The sequence below is a fragment of the Pseudoliparis swirei genome, chromosome 19, assembly GCF_029220125.1.
Source record: "Pseudoliparis swirei isolate HS2019 ecotype Mariana Trench chromosome 19, NWPU_hadal_v1, whole genome shotgun sequence".
NCBI lineage: Eukaryota > Metazoa > Chordata > Actinopteri > Perciformes > Liparidae > Pseudoliparis > Pseudoliparis swirei.
This window is the reverse complement of record NC_079406.1, coordinates 16,151,589-16,171,010: the sequence shown is the minus strand read 5'-3', so window position 1 is coordinate 16,171,010 and position 19,422 is coordinate 16,151,589. Positions and strand designations below refer to the sequence as shown.

Here is a 19,422-nt window from a genome sequence, read left to right as displayed (position 1 = left end):
GTCCTTCATGTGGCTCATTGATCCCCAGTCAAGTGAGAGCATTGGCTTTCTCCTCTCATGAGAGAGGTCAACGGCTTACATTGCTGTTTCAGATTTGGATATTCTTATACAAACACAATCACGCACACTTTAGCAATAGACTATAATTGATTGTAGTTTATTACTACTGCACTTTAGCATGACCTTATCCTCTAGAACACTCAGCCTGTACATTCTGGCAGGGGGACAATGGAAATCAGCCTTGTGGCTGTAATTGGATGCATTTACATTTTAATTTAAAGTGTTCATCTCAAGCAAATAAAAACTTGAAACACACGGCAATTCTTGCTCCCCTGACACACAAACAGCAGACGAGCTGGAGTCTGATCTCATCAGTGAAGTGGTTGAGCTTCATCGTAAACATGAACCTCTGTAGAGGCCACACGCATTTATCCTTTGTCATAACCTTCTTGTGAATATTAGAATATTCAATATCTATCAAAATCTTCCATTGATTATCACAAGGTTCACTTTTCATGAGCTGAGTAATTAAAATTATTTGATCTGAATTGGAAGATCATCCTTCAATCCCAGTACAAAAACAAAAACGCTATCACCCATTATTGGCGAGTTACAAAATAATGTACCCAGGCACTATGCATTGATATGATTGAAATATTGCAAATCATGACTCACAGTCTAGATTACCCATGCGTGAAACCTCATTGTAGACCACGTGGGTGAGTGTGAGCACAATATGAGAGCCATATGAGCGATTTTACACATTTCATGACATGAGCCGAATGACTCATCAAAGTCAACATCAGATTTTCCTTCATCTCGCTCCTCTTTTCTTTGAAAGCATTATGACATTTAATCTCAGCACTCCTAAACATAATTAACTTCATCTTAAAACAGTGTAAATTAATGAAGGGATTTATGACTTGGTCCTGACTGTGCTGCATGCTAGTAAACCTAAATGCATCTGCTCTTCAACACAGGAAGATGAGCGTGTTATCGGCTGCGCACTGATGGCCCGCGTGTAATGTTGCATGTTGTGCCATTACGGTCTGTAATTGTGTGGCGGCGTGCGTGTGATAGGCTGGTTAAGAGTGGCCGTGTTTGCAACTTGTGTGCCTGTGTGTATTTACTGTGTATTTGAGACATGAGAGCTTATATGTGTGTGTGGTGTAACTGGTTAGGTGTCTTTCTGTGTTTCCAGCAGCGAAACCATATTATTGCTGAAAACTGTACATTTTCATTTCTAAACTGAATCTTCTTCTTCACTTCAACGTTCATCATTTCTAACGTCATAGAGCAATAGTCCTTAACCCTTGTGTTGCCTTCGGGTCAATTTGACCCGATTCAATGTTTCACCCTCCTGTCGCCTTCGGGTCAATATGACCCGATTCAATGTTTAACCCTCCTGTTACCTTTATGTTTCGAACATATTTTACCCTTGAGGTCAATATGACCCCAGCTATTAAAATCTCCAGAAAATTATTAGAATTAATATTGTTTTCCAAGTTTAAGTGTGAGGTACTTTATGTTTGTTTGTTGACTCCCGAAAGAACACCGACATTAAACATTGAATCGGGTCAAATGGACCCGAAGACGACAGGAGGGTTAAATATTGAATCGGGTCAAAATGACCCGAAGGCAACACAAGGGTTAACTGAAGACTAGCACTGCTTTTTTTCCCTCGATTAGCTAAGCTGAGTCATCCATGTGTGGTTGTTTTTAACCAGTTACAATGAATACCTTTCTGTTTTCAATCCTTTCTTCTGAAATTTACATTTATAGACAACAAATGTTCCTTAAAACCAGAAACAGAATGCTTATCACATTATATACACCAAACAAACAGGGACAAAATCTGTAAACTGTGGAAATATGCTGACTATCTAGGGATTGACATATCAATTTGTTCATATATTTATTATAATTAGAGGATCAAACCTAATGACTTTCCCCTGACCTTTCCGCTACGCCAGGAGCCAATCAAAGTGTTCGTTTATCCAGTAAAATATCTCAATATCGGCTCGATGGATTGGTACATGATATTGTAAAGATATTCACGGTTCCTCTGGGGATGATCTGTAATAACTTTGTTGACCCCTTACTCAGCTGGAGCCAAAAGGTTACTTTTGTCAATGACCACATATCTGCATTGACATTTCCACCATCATCATCTGAATAGTTTGTTAAGTGCTAAATAGCAGATAATAGATATTCAATATAGGCATGTTAGCATCGTCATTGTGACAGTTTTAGCATGCTGGCTTTTAATTTGGTAAGCACAGCTTAATCCTGTTTCGTATTTAACCAAAATAATACACTTCTCATGTCTTAACTAAATGCTTTCGAAGCCCAAACCTAACAACATGTGGGACATAAACTCCAGTCTGCAATGTTCTATGTTATGTTCACAAAACCAGGCTCCTCTTATCTTTCCTCCAGTAGAGACAACAGGGTTGTTGTTTTTTCATGCGTGATTGAACATGTAGCAGAGTAACACGCAGCATAAGAGAGGGCAGGTGTCAGAGGTACGTGACAGAGACAGTTGAGCTGGGAGGATTTATTTGGGGAGTTCGGTGAAGCCTGGAAACGATAAAAAATAAAAAATAAAGAATGGAGGAAAAGACTTGATTGAATCGAGTGAATTATAGTGAGACAGTGAGTTATGAAAAAGAGACGGAGGGAGACACAACAAATGAGATGAGAAGAGAGATGGTAAAATGAGATGCATGATAGAGGTAGAGAGGGAGGAGGAGAGGCGGAGGGAGCAGGGAGATTAGAATGAGTAATCCTGGCAGGTCTGAAAGCTGAGCTTTTAAAATTTGGGTTAATGCCCCAAAACCTTGGTTTTGTCCTCGTATTCCCTTTCATGCGCATGTGTTTGAGTGTGTTGTATTGGGGGGAAACACGGGAATGAGGAGAAACATCTGAGGCTCCATCCACAAAGTAGCATCAATGAAGACTGCGAAGCTGTCTTTCCCTCTAAATCTCACTTAATGTCTTCAAATCCATCAAGTTTCTGTTTTACAAGCTGCTTCACATATCCTATCTGTGTAATTAAATCCCTCTCTGCAATTGAATCCATCTCTTCGTGTCACTTCCGCCTCAGTCTCACACTCAGACTCATGCGTCTCCAACTCAAGCATGCCAACGCAACGCAATTAGTTGTTTGGAGAAAAACAACTGGCCTACATTTCTAATTGAGATGGGAAGTCTTACAAAGAAGTGTGAAGAACTGTGAATACAGCTTGAACTGAATCAAAAAATGCAATGAGCTCTTTCAATTTAACTCATTGATTGACATCTTGTCTTTGCTCTAAGCCTGTATGTTGCCTTGAGTCTTGATTCAATGTAATGCAGGATTTTTCCTATCAATAGCTCTTCATCAGCATTCATTTCATGACATTTGTTGTCAAATCTAATCCTCAAGGAGATCGACAGGCTTTGTCAGCCACTGCGCTGCATCTTAGGAAGACTAATCGACAGTTGATGACCTGTCAATGGAAGATAATGGAAGAAGTAACAAGTCACTTCCAAAAAGTTATATTTCAAGAAAGCAAATACATTTTCAAAATGGTCTTCATACACATTTTGTCTCTATAAAAGAAAATCTATTCACTGAAAAAAAATGCCACTGGAAAAATAAGACAACAATGAATGTAAAGTAAAATGAGATAATACATTCGTTGTCCCAAAACGGGAACATATGGAGTGCAATATTTAGACCTTCCAATATTAAGAGAGTTTAAAATTATGAAATGTTAGTGTTTATTGAGTCTTATATTAAGTGTAACTAGTAAGTAAGCGAATATACTTTGGAGGATTTTGTGTTTTTGTCTTGTTTGAGCACATTTCCGTCACATCAATAATAATAAAGTAGATTATTCATTTATCCTTTTTCTCTGTTGCCTTCGTCACCTAGTTTTATGTTTGATTGGGTGTGATTGTTTATCACATTGGCTTAAAGTAACCCTGATACGGCTGATACGTTTGTGGAGATTAAAGACAGATTTTAATAAAATAGCGGCGCGTCAGAAGGATTAAACTCATATTTCAATCACTCCAGCACACTTAGCCAAAATAAACATAGAAAGAAAACATGCCATCTCTGACAGGTGTACTGATCTGCTGCACTGACTGGTGGATTACAACACCTATTTTAACAAAAATGACAACTATTTATTTATATTAACTAAAAAAAGAGAACATTAAAAAAAAACTTTTATACTCAAAATTTGATTTTTTTTTTTTGATTTTTTTTTTGTGAAAATTTTTTGATTCAAAATGTTTCATCACCTTATAAGTTGATATGACATAGTTGTTGAGAAATAGACCTTAACACTCATTTGGAGTCACACACTCTCTTTCAGCTCTGGTTTTGGTCTCCACAGTCTTCTGCCCGACATATTTGTTCTGTAGCTGCTAAATGCTCCTCTATGTTCACCAGCTATTCAATAACTGTGTCTGACTGCTGTTTGTTGTTTAGCATGCAGTGTACAGTGTGGGATTTCATGTTTTTTTCACTAAAAACAGCTACCTAGTGTGGCTGAAAACCCTTTGAGAATGATGTGAAGTATTGAAACAGTAAAGTCTCTGCCAACAGTTAAACAATGAGCTGAAACTCACAATGAAGCTCCATAAAGCCATTTGAAGCTGCAGATTCAGGTTATCATTTTCTGTAGGTTCATCACTAAGAGCCCTTTCATTGAAACATTGTTTTCACATTGTCATTTGAATCATTATTATTCTAAACATGTGGCTGACCTGTTGTAAAGGAGGATGTCAGGGGTCCAGATCTGGTCTGAAGGGAATCGCAGGTTCTGAACACCGGGGTACTTTTCTGGATTCCAGCTCAGGTAGATGTCTGTCCAGTACTGAGACAATAAGGGACAGAGAGATTTTCACGATTTCTTTTAAATAGCTACAAAAACTCTAATGCTCTGCCAAAAAAACAAACATTAGTTGAACTAATCATATTGAACTTTTACGAGAAAGATGCACATTTAATATAAATAGATTGTCTGTATCTTGCCAAGAAGCAAAATGAAAATTGAAGGGTACAATTATTTTTGCAGTCTCAGTTTTGGAGAAATGGGTTATCTGAAGGCTTAAATAATGTAGCAGTCTATTAGCATTTACATCCAACTCGCTACATCATTTGTCTACAAAATGCACTGCAAATACACTGTTAAATAACAAATAAGGGATGGTTCTTCTCTCTGCTTTTTAAAATGGTGCTATGTGTGTGCTACTTATCAGCAAACTGTCTCCTACTTGAAACTGTTGCACAGACTAATTTGGCTTGAGGCTAAGAAACTGTCAGTGGAAAGTTTAGCCTGTTGGCAATAAGTTCATTAACTATCAAGTTGACTGACACTTAAATATGCAGCAGTCTTCCTCTTCTTCCTCCTCCGCTTTCCTCATTTTGTGCTTGGCAATGTGACTTGAGGATGGCATTGAACATGGACACACATAAAGCACTGCTTCTCTCAAACACACACACACACACACACACACACACACACACACAGCAACAACTGGTGGCTAACTTCCAGTATTGAAGTGTATTGAAGTATTGAGTGTTATGTGAAATTGTGAGTGTTAAAAATACTTGGATGGATGAGCTAGTGCCGAAACATACTGGATGTAAAGTGAATATTGGATTATAAAACATGCTTTTAGACTGTGGGCAAGTTCAAAGGATCCACCCAGGATATGAATTGTATCTCTAGACATGCATGGTTAATGTGAATATCATCAACACACACTTTATGTAGTGGCACTACTAATCAGAAAAAAACAGTAATAGTGAAATCAAATTAGAAATCTAAGCACATTAAATTGATGATGACGTGCCCTTCTTAAACTTTCACTCACCAACTGCAGCCAGGCGTTGGTCATCAGTACTTGGTTCTTCTCATCCTAAAAACAGAAACAGAAAAGAGAGGAAGAGGAAGAGAGTATATATTTTGTTCCTTTTGTTTATGAGAAGAATACCTGGCCAACTCATGTTCAATATATTGGAAAAATGCTTTGTCATTAGTGCAGTTGCTTTGCATATTCAAAGAAGAACACACCAAGCTATTTAAAACTGTGTAAACGCTGTTTTTATGTAAGCACGTTTAGTTCCGTTGAATAGTTTCACTGGGGAGTCATCTGACAAATGACTCCACTCTTAAAAAGTACAGTAGGCGCCAGTGGATTTGAATAATTGTAATGTATTATCTGAAAAGAACCATTACAAACACGCTAATATTCTAAAAGTATTATACATAAAGGGGGAACAATGGCAAAAAATCCCCAGGAATAAAAAATGTTCACTATTAACTATTTTCTTCATATTTGAAGTCATAATATGTGAAACTATGATGTTGTATATTTTATATGCTGCTGATTATTTGGCCAAGACATTATCATTAACTTAATTAAATAATAATCTTAGTGAGACAATATTCTGCTTAAAAAATAAATAATTATTAAATGTTACTATTAAAAATTCAATTCAATTCAGTTTATTTGTATAGCCCATTTTCACAAATATCTAATTTGTCTCAGAGTGTTTTACAATCTGTACACATAGACATCCCTGTCCCAAAACCTCACATCGGATCAGGAAAAACTCCCAAACAACCCTTCATGGAGAAAAAAGGGAAGAAACCTTCAGGAGAGCAACAGAGGAGGATCCCTCTCCAAGATGGACAGAACAATAGATGTCATGTGTACAGAAGGACAGATTTAGAGTTAAAACACATTCAATGAATATGACAGTGTATGAATAGTTGGTAGTAGGCATATTCCACGATCGAGACCTCCACGATCCATCAGGCAGATGGAGATAGAGGAGGAGTGGGCGGAGTCTCAACAGTGGGCGGAGTCTCAACAGGGCAAGGGCAATAAGTAATAACTTAATTTCTGCCAAAATAAATACAATAAAGCTAAAAAGGGAGGAAATAATTCAGATTGAACCCTTTTGTCTTTAACTAAACCAATCAGTATTTTTTTTCAAAGTGTACTTTGAGAAAGTAAATATTAGTTTGTAAATTATGTTACTTGTCCACTTTAATTTTCTTTATCAGTATCAGGGTGTTGTCACTAGGGATGTGTATCGTTTGGGTTTTTTCCGATACCGGTGCTAAACCGGTACTTTTAAAACGATACCGGTGCCTAAACGGTGCCTGAACCGATACTCTTTTTTTTTTAAACGCACAATGAGGACATTAAAAACCTCTTTGGCCATATTCCCTGTAGAAGCTGTTATCATGGAGCACTGACACACAACGGATATCAGACTGTTAACATACACAATATATGTTCTCCATTATATGATGTGATATGTATTGTCATGTGCAGACTTTATAGGGTTAATCCTGTCACTGTTTTGATGGGCAAAGAGAACAACCAATCAGAGGTACTGAAGATGACACATGACAAATAAAGTTTTGCTTCTGACAGCGAGAGTTACACTGAAACAAATTGATGCCCCATTATATTCCCATCAATATATTCTGTAACCGGTATACAGCCGCGACCGCTGTACATCAACACATCTGCTAGCAGACTGTCACGCTGAGTTCGAGAGCTAGCGCTAGCTGAGCTTAAAACGCTAGCTCGAGCTAGCTTAAGCATGGTTATAATGGCTAATTTATTATTTCTTGGCCTACTTTTATGAATGCAAGACTTGCAGTCAACGATACAGTACTAATCTGAGTTCAGGCTGCTCGTCATAATCGGTCTCCACGTGTTCAGGGGGACCGTGCCTCCGCCCGCGCAGCCCGCCCAGCTGACGGTGTGTGGCCCACACGGCTCGAGTCAGTCACCACGGCCAGGGTTGCCAGGTCTGTATGACAAAACCAGCCCAAAAACCAGCCCAATATCAGAACTCAAAATATGCCTGTGCCAAACCATATACACTGCTTTTAAAGTCCATGTCCAGTACCGCTGCTAACCATGTTGGTGTCCTAAGCATAACTCCTTCATGATGGGGCGTCAGGCGCCGGCTCTGACAGAATGACATGCTGCCGACCAACAACAGACGTTGGAAGCACAGTCTGCACATGCGTTAAATGCGTTAAAAAACAACAACTAATTAATCCTGTAATTTAATCATAACGCGTTATTTTTCACAGCACTAATATATATATACAGGACTGTCTCAGAAAATTAGAATATTGTGATAAAGTTCTTTATTTTGTGTAATGCAAAAAAAAAAAAATGTCATGCATTCTGGATTCATTACAAATCAACTGAAATATTGCAAGCCTTTTATTCTTTTAATATTGCTGATTATGGCTTACAGCTTAAGAAAACTCTAAAATCCTATCTCATAAAATTAGAATATTTCCTCAGACCAAGTTAAAAAAAGATTTATAACAGCAAAACAAAATCAAACATTTGAAAATGTCCATTAATGCACTCAGTACTTGGTTGGGAATCCTTTTGCACGGATTACTGCATCAATGCGGCGTGGCATGGAGGCAATCAGCCTGTGGCATTGCTGAGGGTTTATGGATGCCCAGGATGCTTCAATAGCTTTAGATCATTTGCATTGTTGGGTCTGGTGTCTTTCAGCTTCTTCTTCATAATACCCCACAAATTCTCTATGGGGTTCAGGTCAGCCAATCGAGGACAGTAATGCCATGGTCAGTACACCAGTTACTGGTGGTTTTGGCACTGTGGGCAGGTGCCAGATCATGCTGGAAAATGAAATCCTCATCTCCATCGAGCTTTTCAGCAGACGGAAGCATGTAGTGCTCTAAAATCTCTTGGTACACAGCTGCATTTACTCTGGACTTGATGAAACACAGTGGACCAACACCAGCAGCTGACATGGCTCCCCAAACCATCACTGACTGTGGGAACTTCACACTGGATTTCAAGCAACTTGGATTTGCCTCTTTTTGTGTCTTACCTCCTGATGGAGGGTGTCAATGATGGTCCTCTGGACAGCAGTCAGATCAGCAGTCTTCCCATACTTGTGATTTAGTTTACTGAACCAAGCTGAGTGTTTTTCAAGGCTCAGGAAACCCTTGCAGGTGTTTCGAGTTAATTAGACAATTCAAGTGATTTGTTTAATACCCTACTAGTATACTTTTTCATGATATTCTAATATTTAGAGATAGGATATTTGAGTTTTCTTAAGCTGTAAGCCATAATCAGCAATATTAAAAGAATAAAAGGCTTGCAATATTTCAGTTGATTTGTAATGAATCCAGAATGCATGACATTTTGTTTTTAATTGCATTACAGAAAATAAAGAACTTTATCATATATTCTTTGAAATAAGTTTTTTTGAGAAATCATAGGTTAGGGCACTTATAAGCTAGATAGCTTCAGCCTCGACCTTTTCGGTCAGCCACTTTCTTCTTTTGTTGAATTCTGATTGTTGTATATTTTGCTGATCGAAATAAAATAAAATAAAATAAACTAAACTAAACTAAAATAAACTAAACTAAACTAAACTAAGGGGTTAAAAGGGCCCCATTTGTGAATCCCACAGAACCAAACCCACCCCGGGATGGGGTCAGGGATGGATTAACCAACGGGCCTACCGGGCCCAGGGGCCCATGAGCTCAGGGGGCCCCTGGGCCAGCCTCAGCGTGGCGTCGCTGTGATTAACATTGTATTGATATGAATATGATGATATGACCCCGTAACGAAGCCGTATATGCTGGGCTTAAGTCATTCATGTCAGTAACAGGGCCCCAATAGTCCTACTGAGGGATGGATTGCAGAGGCTACCGGCACCAGGGGCCCGTGAGCTCAGGGGCCCATGAGCTCAGGGGGCCCATGAGCTCAGGGGCCCGTGAGTTCAGGCAGGGGCCCGTGAGTTCACTGGCCCCTGAGCTCAGGGGGCCATGAGCTCACTGGCCCCTGAGCTCAGGGGGCCCCTGGGCCTGAGCCTCCTCGCGTGACGTCGCTGTTATTAACATTGTATTGATATGAATATGATGATATGACACATAGCCGTGGCGGTATATGCTAGGCTTAAGTCATTCATGTCAGTAACAGGCCCCAATTGTCCTACTGAGGATGGATTACGCCTACCGGCACCAGGGGCCCCTGAGCCCCGGGGGCCCCTAATCCAGAGCCCCTGCGTGAAGTAGCTGTTTTTAACCTTGTATTGATATGATGATATGACACGATGCGCCATAGTCATTAAGTCATTCATGTCATGGTCATATAATTCGCGTTATGTTGTCTGCTCAGCTCCGGTATCGTTGTTCCATACGGACTGTTTTGTTAGCGATGTAAAAAAAATATATATATATTTTGCGGGTGGGGGGGGGGCCTTGACACGTCCAGGCCCAGGGGCCCGTGGTTTCTTAATCCGTCCATGGATGGGGTGTAGGAGTAATCACACGAGGTGATTCTCGCCAAACCGTCCCACCCCATTGGGGAGGTCGGCGATTCATAATCATACCGCCTATGAATCGCTCCTCCGTGTAGGCGATTCTGAACTCGCCCACCGCTCCTGTGAGATTCACAAACCTGCTGCTTTGCTGGAAATCACTTGCTTACAGACTCTGGTCAGGCTCCGTGGCGTCACTAGCACCAAAGTGCTTAGATGTCACGTGACAATGTTTCCATGGTGACGGACAAGGTCGCGGAGATCAGGAGCACTGCGGATGTGTCGGTGTGCGTGCTGATCTGGAGTCAGTTTGGTAGGATTTGGGTATAAATAAATTATTTCGTTTAAAATATGGATTTTATTTAAAGATATTCATGTAATTTGCATGCAAAATAGGTCTGCGAACCAGCGGACAAAAATTCAACCCGCAGCAACACTTCAAAAGTAGGCAGCCTCCGCTGTCAAAGTTAAATGATAGGCTATCGTAACCTGCTGACTTCACAACAATAGTTTTCAATTTTAATCCGTTTGTTTATCCGGGTAATACCGGTTGTATTAGAACCGGTACCATATTGGCACCGGGTTTCGGTACCCAACACTAGTTGTCACAGGGTGAGGCTCAGTCACAGAGAAACAGGCTGGACTCAATAAGAATAACAAAAAAAACTCTTTAATGAGACAAAAGTTTGCAAAAAAAGTAAAAAGTCCAAAAGGGGGCCGGCAGAGAATCAAGGGTCAGGGCAGGCAGGGTCAAACAGACATGTCAGGAACATCGACGGCACACGGAAGACGACAATAAAGACACAGAACAACAGACAACAAATCACCAGAAGACAAGCGAAACAGGTGTACGGCATCAGACAGTAACGAGACGGCGGTTAATGACGAGTTGAGAATTGATTAAAGGCCTCCTGCTACTCTGAGGAGAGGGTTAACTATTTGAAAAGTCATTAAAGATAGTTGAACTCGATTGATTTCTGAGTCACAGGCTGGAGGGAGGAAGGAATGCTAATTGCTATGAAATGGAAATGTGTCGCGGCGAGGAGGGGGGGCAAACTCAGGTCGACAAAACACTGTCAGGGAAGCAGCCCGTAGGGAGAGTTTGACACTTCTTATCAACAGTCTAGACAACATGAGAAAATATGGAGGGCAGGGGAGCAACGTCGATGCCTCTCTCTGCAACCAACCCGTCAGACAGAGGAGCGTACACAGCGCCTTGCTGGATGACGTTGCCTCGCACTGACAACTGAGCAGGAGTCCCATGTGTTGGCACTCCCGACGCATCGTTGGGCACCACTGCTGGCGACTGACGGTCTGACCGATGTCCTACACTGCTTCAGTGAAGCAGCAAAATAAACAACTCTGCTCAGCCAGCTTGACCTCGATGAATAAAGATGTCAAACAACGGAAGAATGTGTTATCAGAGGAATTAGGATATTATAATTTGTGTCAGATCCATGGAAAAGAGACAGCCAACTGGTTTATATTCATCGACTTAAAATGTGGCAGAGGAAAAGCAGTCATGAATATATACAATCGCCTCAAGCCATGTGTCAGTGTATTGTAATGTTGCAGATAGTAGACTTGCAGGTAGAAAGTTCACCCAGGAACACTTAGGAACATTGTATAAACGGATTCAATGTGTGTGTGTGTATGAGTGTGTGTGTGTGTGTAAGGGGGGGTGGTCTGAATGAATGTGTCCCCAGAGGGTCTTTATGTAATAGAAGTCAAACAGCAGAAGTGCATTACTTCCGCCAACATTTGACACCATAAGCACCATAAGCACAAACTTGCCGCTGGATGCGTCACAAAGGAAACACACAGCTTGAGACACACATCAGGCCGTCTCTGTTTGCAATGATAATATTCAAATGATGTTTTTCTTCTTAAGCAACTTCTCTCACTTCTCCTTTGGATTCTTGACTGCAATGATTGTGATGTGGGAGTTTAATCTTCTTTTTTTTACAGTTGCTATCATGTAAAGTCTCTCTTTCTGTGACGCTCAGCAAATGAACTTCCACTTCAGCTTTCCATTAAACTACACACTTATACAACACATATTGTCACACTTCCTACATTCCACACGACCCAGATGAAACACCATTCACATATCATGCTGTCGTTCTCACCACGTCGATGATCTGCTGCAGTGTGAGCCCCAGCTCCACCAGAATGGCGGCTGAGTCATTGACCACAGGTCTCTCCAGTCGGTTGTAGTTAGCCAGCAGCTCCTTGTACAACCTCCTCTGGTGTTCTCCCTGCAGAGAACCTGGAGGAAACAAAAGAAATGATTTGTCTGAGGATTATTTTGAGGACAAAGCATCTTCATTAAAAGTTGTTAAAAACTCAGTTCCAACATTTGAGCATAACATTTACCGTGGGTGAAAATTTCAGAATAATATTAAATTAAAGGTCCTTCACACATAACCACCAACAGTTACCATACATTTCAGACTTGAAGGTACACCCCTCCATTGGGTTTCTGAAGGTCACTCTTCAGACTCAGGGGGTGCTGTCTTCTTATTTGCATTTACACTGTAAATATTGTGGTGGATTAATGTTCAGTGCAGGATTTAGAAAACAAATGTTATCAGTGTTTTGGCTTGAGCTATCCCTTTCCTGCAAATTATATTTGTGTACTGCGGATGAATTCTAATCCAGAAAGTAGCTTTAATGGCCTTCCTAACCTTTTGCCCTTCCTTTCCTGGCACCATCCTGCAGACAGTTTATAATTTACATGATAGAGTTTCCAACACACTGCCACACACTTTGCCTCTTCTGTTCATTCATATTGTACCAATATGTCCCTGATTATAAATGTATTCCTGGAATCTTGGTAACACTGTGTAAGGTATATAGGTCTGCTGTGAGCTGAAATATTAGATAAATAATGAATACTGTAGATTTAGACGTACACTAATACCAGCATTTACATCTACAGACTGGAACACACACACACACACAGAGACACACACAAGAGTGACATGGCTGTTTTATGGTGTGGTCTTTCAGTCCAGGGTGATTTAAATGATGGCTTTGTTGGCCCAACTCTTATCACCATTATTGATCCTCTGTTCCTTATCTTCAACACACATTTCACATTTGTTCCCAAACGACAGGAGACAGAGTCATACAAGCACCGACATGCACATACACAAACACACTCACGCCACACGATTAATGATCTCAATATAGTGCAAATTACACTTAATTATTAAGTGCAACAGAGTAAAAACATCCTGATACAAAAATTCTTCATACCAACAAGTCATTTGTGGTCGTCTCATATGGTAATGTATTCAAAATAATAATTTGTTTTCCTTATATGTGACACATCTGTTTTCCTTATTGGGGGCTGCAGCGTCAAAGCAAAGATTGTTCAAAATGCCTGTGAGCGATTTGTGTGATGACATTGACATTGAGGTCAATTCAGAATAAATATTTTAAGACTGGTAGGATAGTGACCAACATGTCAAAAATAACTAACGCCCTGCAGTGTGAATATAGTTAGTGTATGGTCTACTATAGTTATGAGTGCAAACCCTCCCTGTAGGGGACCAACACAATATGTGAGATAAACAGCCTTCATTTGAGCTGAATGACATGTATGATGTATGTTGTAAGGCATTTACACACTGATGAACAGACAGGGATGATTTCATACACTGAAAAAATATGGAAGCAACTTAAACAGAAAAAAAAGAACAAAAACAGAATATTAAGAGTCACACATCTAGTGTGGATGAGAAATATCGAGAAAGTGTTACAGAGGAGTAGAGGAGCTCTGTCAAGCAGTGAAGAGGACCATGTTGATGGGCCCATTAAGGCTGTAATGAGCAGTTATGGCCGGACTGAGCCTGAGACGTGGATACAGACACACTTTTGCACTGTATCGTTTTTCTGTCTCTGCCTGTAAGCATGTTTGTATTGTCACCCATGCACTTGCTCTAATGGCTGACGGCAATCTCAATAAATCAATACACAGCACCATAAAGTAATACATCTGTCCATCTATGCACAATGTAATTTGCATGTGCACTCTTAAGTGAGAGACGGGTGGAACGGAGCAAAAGCTGCCTCGGATGGAGCGGGAAAGGAAGAGGGGGGGGAAAGGGGCGGGGGGGAGGGGGGGGGAGGAGAGAGGAGGGGGGAGGGAGGCAGGGAGAGGGTGGAGAGGAGAGGAGGAGCGGGGGGGGAGTGGGGAACGGAGGCTCCAGATAGGTGTCAGCTGCTATGAACACGGGTGTCACGTCAGACGTAGGCGGGCGTCGTACACAATGCCAGGCGCAATTCCCAACGCTGCTAGAGCCCACGTGGTCCAGGACGCTTCGCCACGCGCACGGTCCACCGCCACCACGTCTCACGGCCTCACCGGTCAAGGTGAGGCGATGCCACCCTCCCTTCGAGGGCGAGAGGAACTCGGGGGGGAGGGCGTATCTCCTCGGATGAGTTCAGAGAGGGGAAGGCTGTTTTGCTCCTATATGATCTGCCTGTTCGTTGGCTTGATGAGCGACGCTGCACCCTCGACAGTGGTTGCTGTTTGGCTAGAAATGGATGGTCCCTAGATAGATCTCCTCTCAAGAGAGAAATGCTGGGTATTCAGGTATCTAGTCCTCTAGACAACACCAAACACGCTAAGTTCAACATGGCGGTTCGGGATAATATTCTTATATATTATTCTCATATTCTCCCGAGGACGAGACGGAGACTCTCGGCTCCTCGAGGTTCTCTAGCAGTCTAACCGCTAGCCGAGCTACGGAATGTCAGTGGAGGTCTCTCAGGGATTTCTCTCTCATCAGGGAGTGTGAGTGAGGGGGTGAGGACTGGGAGGGGAGGTCTCTGGGGCGAGGTCCGCAGTAGGGGTAGCCGCTCTCTCGGGGGGTCCTCTAGGTCGGGGTCCGCTTAGGTCTCCTCGCCTGACGTCGGTGGGAAAACCAAAGAAAACAAACAAAATAAGAACACAAAGATGTATGTAAATTTTAAACAAAGTACAAAGAAAGAATAAAAGAAAAAAAAAAAAAGAAGAAGAAACAAAGTAAAACCTATAAGACGTTCCTCAACACAGTTGAAAAAAAAAACCTAACCACTACCTCCTCTTTTCTGACCTCTCAAAATTCCTTTCCCCTCCTTTTCCTGTCCGTCCCCTCTTTACCCCTCCTCCCTCCCCTTTACCCCCCCTCCCCCCCTTCTCTTGTTGATGGGGTTCTCTCTCCCCCCCCCCTTCTGGAGAGACTCTCTCTCCACTCTCTCTGGGACTTCAAGGGGGTCCTCTGTCTACTCTCTTTCAGATCCCTTGAGATTTCAGACCTTTTCAGACCTGGTGAGAGACTTCCAGACTTCAACACTCTCAAACACCTCTAACAGGGGGGAACATATTGGGAGACATATACATTATCATCATATCACATTATCATATCAAACACATACACAGGCACACATGAACACAGGCTTGTGTTTATTCACTCCTAAGTAACTCTCTCCCATTTGGTCTGGGTCATTTGGTCACCTGAACAAACACACAACAATGTCATCTCATTATCACAAGAGGTGCCATGGTGGTGGTGTCGTGTCGGGCGGTTGTAGCGCCTCCGCTGACCCTCAGGACCCGTGTTCTGTCACACCTGGCTCCTCCCTTCCCCTCCCAGCGGCGGCCTGATTGCTTCGATTTTTTTTACAGCCACCTCCCGGCGGCATGCATGATGATTGTTTTTTTCCTATCCTATTGTTGTAAAGTAATGTGGGGTCCCCTTTGATCTGTTGTTTTTTCACATTCCATTCATTACTTTTCCCGGCCTGGTCTATTCTCGCTAATCCCAGAAAAATTCGCATTTATTTGTCCCACTTCTAACAACTCAAATTTAACTACAGCCTCATCTTCAGCCGCTATCCTGCCGACCTCCTTCTAGTCTCCTGTGTTTTATTACTGTTGTGAACTGAGGTACAAACATCAACAAAACTAATAAAGTCAGTGAAAAAGAATTGAAAGCTGATTTTTCCTTGCTGCTCGTATCATAAAACTGCATTCAGAAGGAATGCAATCATCAAATACAATAAACCACCGTGCAAACTTAGATCCCGGAAAAACGCGTGCAGCATACGCCAGGGATGAAGGGATACATACACATTTATTAGTTTGTTGCGTTTCCTCTCTTTTTTTAAATTCATCAAACTAATGAAGCTGAGATGAGAAGCTGGCAAGAAGATATTTCCAAAACCCAGCGAGAGGCTTCGTCAAACAAACTCCAGCAGAGGAAGGGAATGAGAGTGTAGGAGAGGGAATAAGGGAGCTTAGGGATTTGCCATTTGTCCAGCAGTCCCTTTATGTTTCTCCCTCTTCAGCATCCTTGACCTTATATTTAAAAAGCACGATAGAAAAGTGTTTCTCAGACCGGATGAAAGAAAGTCAATTGTCATTGTCATGTTCTCATGTAAATGAGAACATGAATGACTGTTTTACCAATGAAGGCAGAAGATGAGAGAAAGAAAAACACACAGTACTATATTATATTTAAAATAGGACGACCAAGGAAAACAGATTAGAATGATGCTTTTAACTTTTGACCCAGTGACCTTTTTGACATTAAACTGAATTACTAGATTTAATGAGATGTCACTGTAATGTAGTCCGTTTGACCTTTTAGTGTCAGTCATCAATGTTACTACCAATAATCTACTTCTTTGATAAAGACAATAATATCTATGTTGCCTGGTCAATTGTTTGTGTTTGTGTCTGTGTGTGTCTGTGTTAAACACAGATATTTTATTGATAAGCTACTTTTGCTAAATTACTACTAAAGCCATGGGAATCAACATTACTTCTAAATATCTAAATGCACTGAAGTCAAACTCGTTACACATATTGTCATAAGAACCTCCTGGACCATTTTGAGATCAGGGACATATTCATGTCTAGTCTGGTGGTGTCATTGAAAACGTGTTCCTGTTGCCTATAGAAAGAAATGAAATTGTGCCCTTTAAATTCAACCCTTTGTTGGTCTTAAATGGTGTGTGGTCCGGCACATTGTTGGCACATTTCTATCTTCAGGCAGCAGAAAGGGACCTCGTCATTGATTTAAAAAAAAACCTTATTCAAAGTCAAAGGCTCATGACCATTCCCTTCTTACACAAAATATAACGGCACCATGAATTCAGCACCCTGTCAATGGACAGCGACAAATAATAAAGGCATTGCCCACCTAATCAGTCAACAATAGAAACTCATCAATAAAAGACAATTATAAGGCTGCAATAAAGAGTTGGGAGGTTCAAAGCATAATACAAATGTTGTAATTTTAATTCTAAATCAACCATTCTGTTCTTCATGGTATTTACTTACAGTTGCAGGTAAAGATTATTCTACACTAATATCATATTTTTTTGCTAGATTCTAGTGGTGTCTGCATATATAATTTGTTCTAATTATGTGGGGTCACGGCAGTCGAGCAGCAAGAGGACCCAAGCATGACATTACTCCCAAACTATTTAATTAAAATCATCACAGACCAGACAGGAGCGAGAAAGCAGCGGACCAAACGAAGAAAAGCCACACAGAATGGGGCGAACAGGGTTTACACTACATACACAGGTGAGGCGATTGTTGGACAACGACACAGGTGTGGACACAATGAGGCGGGACCAGCAATCACAGAAGGAGGAACAATCAGCCAGGGGGCACACAATCACAGGGAGACAGATGACACAAGGACTTCAAAACAAGACACAAAACTAGACACAAACTCCAGATCATGACACTAATAGTGTAAGTGAATCCAGACTTCTGGACACACACAGGACCCTGAGGTAATGGCTGAAAAAACTGATATTGACAACAATGGCCTCTACTGAGTCAGGAAGGGACAGCTGCAACCATCACTAGAAAATAAAGTATAATCTTGCATCAGCTAAAAAACAACATTTCCATTGTGGGTGCAAGGAGAAAGGAAAATCACATTTCAGAGACTGTGGAGATCTGTCGGAATGTGAAAGATGGGAAGAGTAGATGACTGCTATTGTATTCAAGACGGTTATAAACCAGCTTTATATTTCATGCTAGAAAAGTTCACTGAGCGTGAAGGTTAATTCCTTTTATTCACAATCAACTGAAGGTCAAACGTTCCTTTTTCTAGAGCTCTCAAAAGTGTCTTAGTTTTCATCAAAGGATGAAAGCACCAGAAAAAAGCTACCTGTAGTAAGTGGACCTTAATGAAGAGTTGCTATCTAACTGCTATTTATAAAAAAGCGAACTCACAAACAGTGAGGTGCATTTAAAAGATCTGGCTCATGACTCGAAGCTCCACTAAAAGCTTATTTTTCTGCTTGTAAAACCAATTTGCGATTTCTGAACTTGGCTCTTTACTTGCGAGCGAAATTAGTTAACTTTCTTCACCTTGTGTGTACTTTTTCTGAATTGTACAGTCAGATCTCTCAACATTAGTTTTGCAAAATGGGGATGGATGGAGAGGGGTATGTGTGTGTTCATAGGAACAAAATGCAGTGAGGTGGGTGGATTTAACAGTGTTTAATACACATCATTATTAAAGGGGAATTTAATCCCAAATGATATATGATATCCCCTCTCTTGCTCCACCTCTCTACATATGTCTCTCTCTTGTTGCCTCTAATCCTCCTTTTCAGTCGCTCTGTCTTGTCCTGAATTTACTTTTGATAATTATCTGCAATATTTGAGCGCATTTTAGAGGCAATTAGGCTGTGAGGAAACTAACAAAAATCTGTAAATTAATTCATGGTCATAATCAGTGCCCTCACCAACTAGTGAGCGTCATGTGCAGACACATGGCTGGATTCTGGTAGAGAGCCAAGTGAAGCCGACAGACAGAAAGAAGGTCAACTTTGTTCCACAACTTTGTGTGAACTGTGAAGCCACATATATACAAATGTACAAATACACTTATGCATACAACTATTCTCTCGCTCTCACCCTACCTGACACACACATACACACACATACACACGCACACACACACACACACACACCGAGGGAATTCAGCTTCTGTTCCATCTGAATATTTTTTACTGGGTCAATGCGTTCAGATGAGGCTTCCAAATACACTCATCAG

General features: G+C 41.1%; 1 protein-coding gene across 1 annotated transcript in view; it reads right to left on the bottom strand.

Moving 5' to 3' along the window:
* LOC130209805 (neuronal acetylcholine receptor subunit alpha-7-like) overlaps nt 1-19,422 on the bottom strand; it is a 35,791-nt gene that overhangs the window by 10,894 nt on the left and 5,475 nt on the right. Inside the window, exons 2-4 of the mRNA XM_056439657.1 lie at nt 12,475-12,614; nt 5,875-5,919; nt 4,762-4,871 (exon numbers count right to left, since the gene is read on the bottom strand). Of these exons, the coding sequence (XP_056295632.1) occupies nt 4,762-4,871; nt 5,875-5,919; nt 12,475-12,614 (295 nt within the window). The remainder of the gene's footprint in view (nt 1-4,761; nt 4,872-5,874; nt 5,920-12,474; nt 12,615-19,422) is intronic.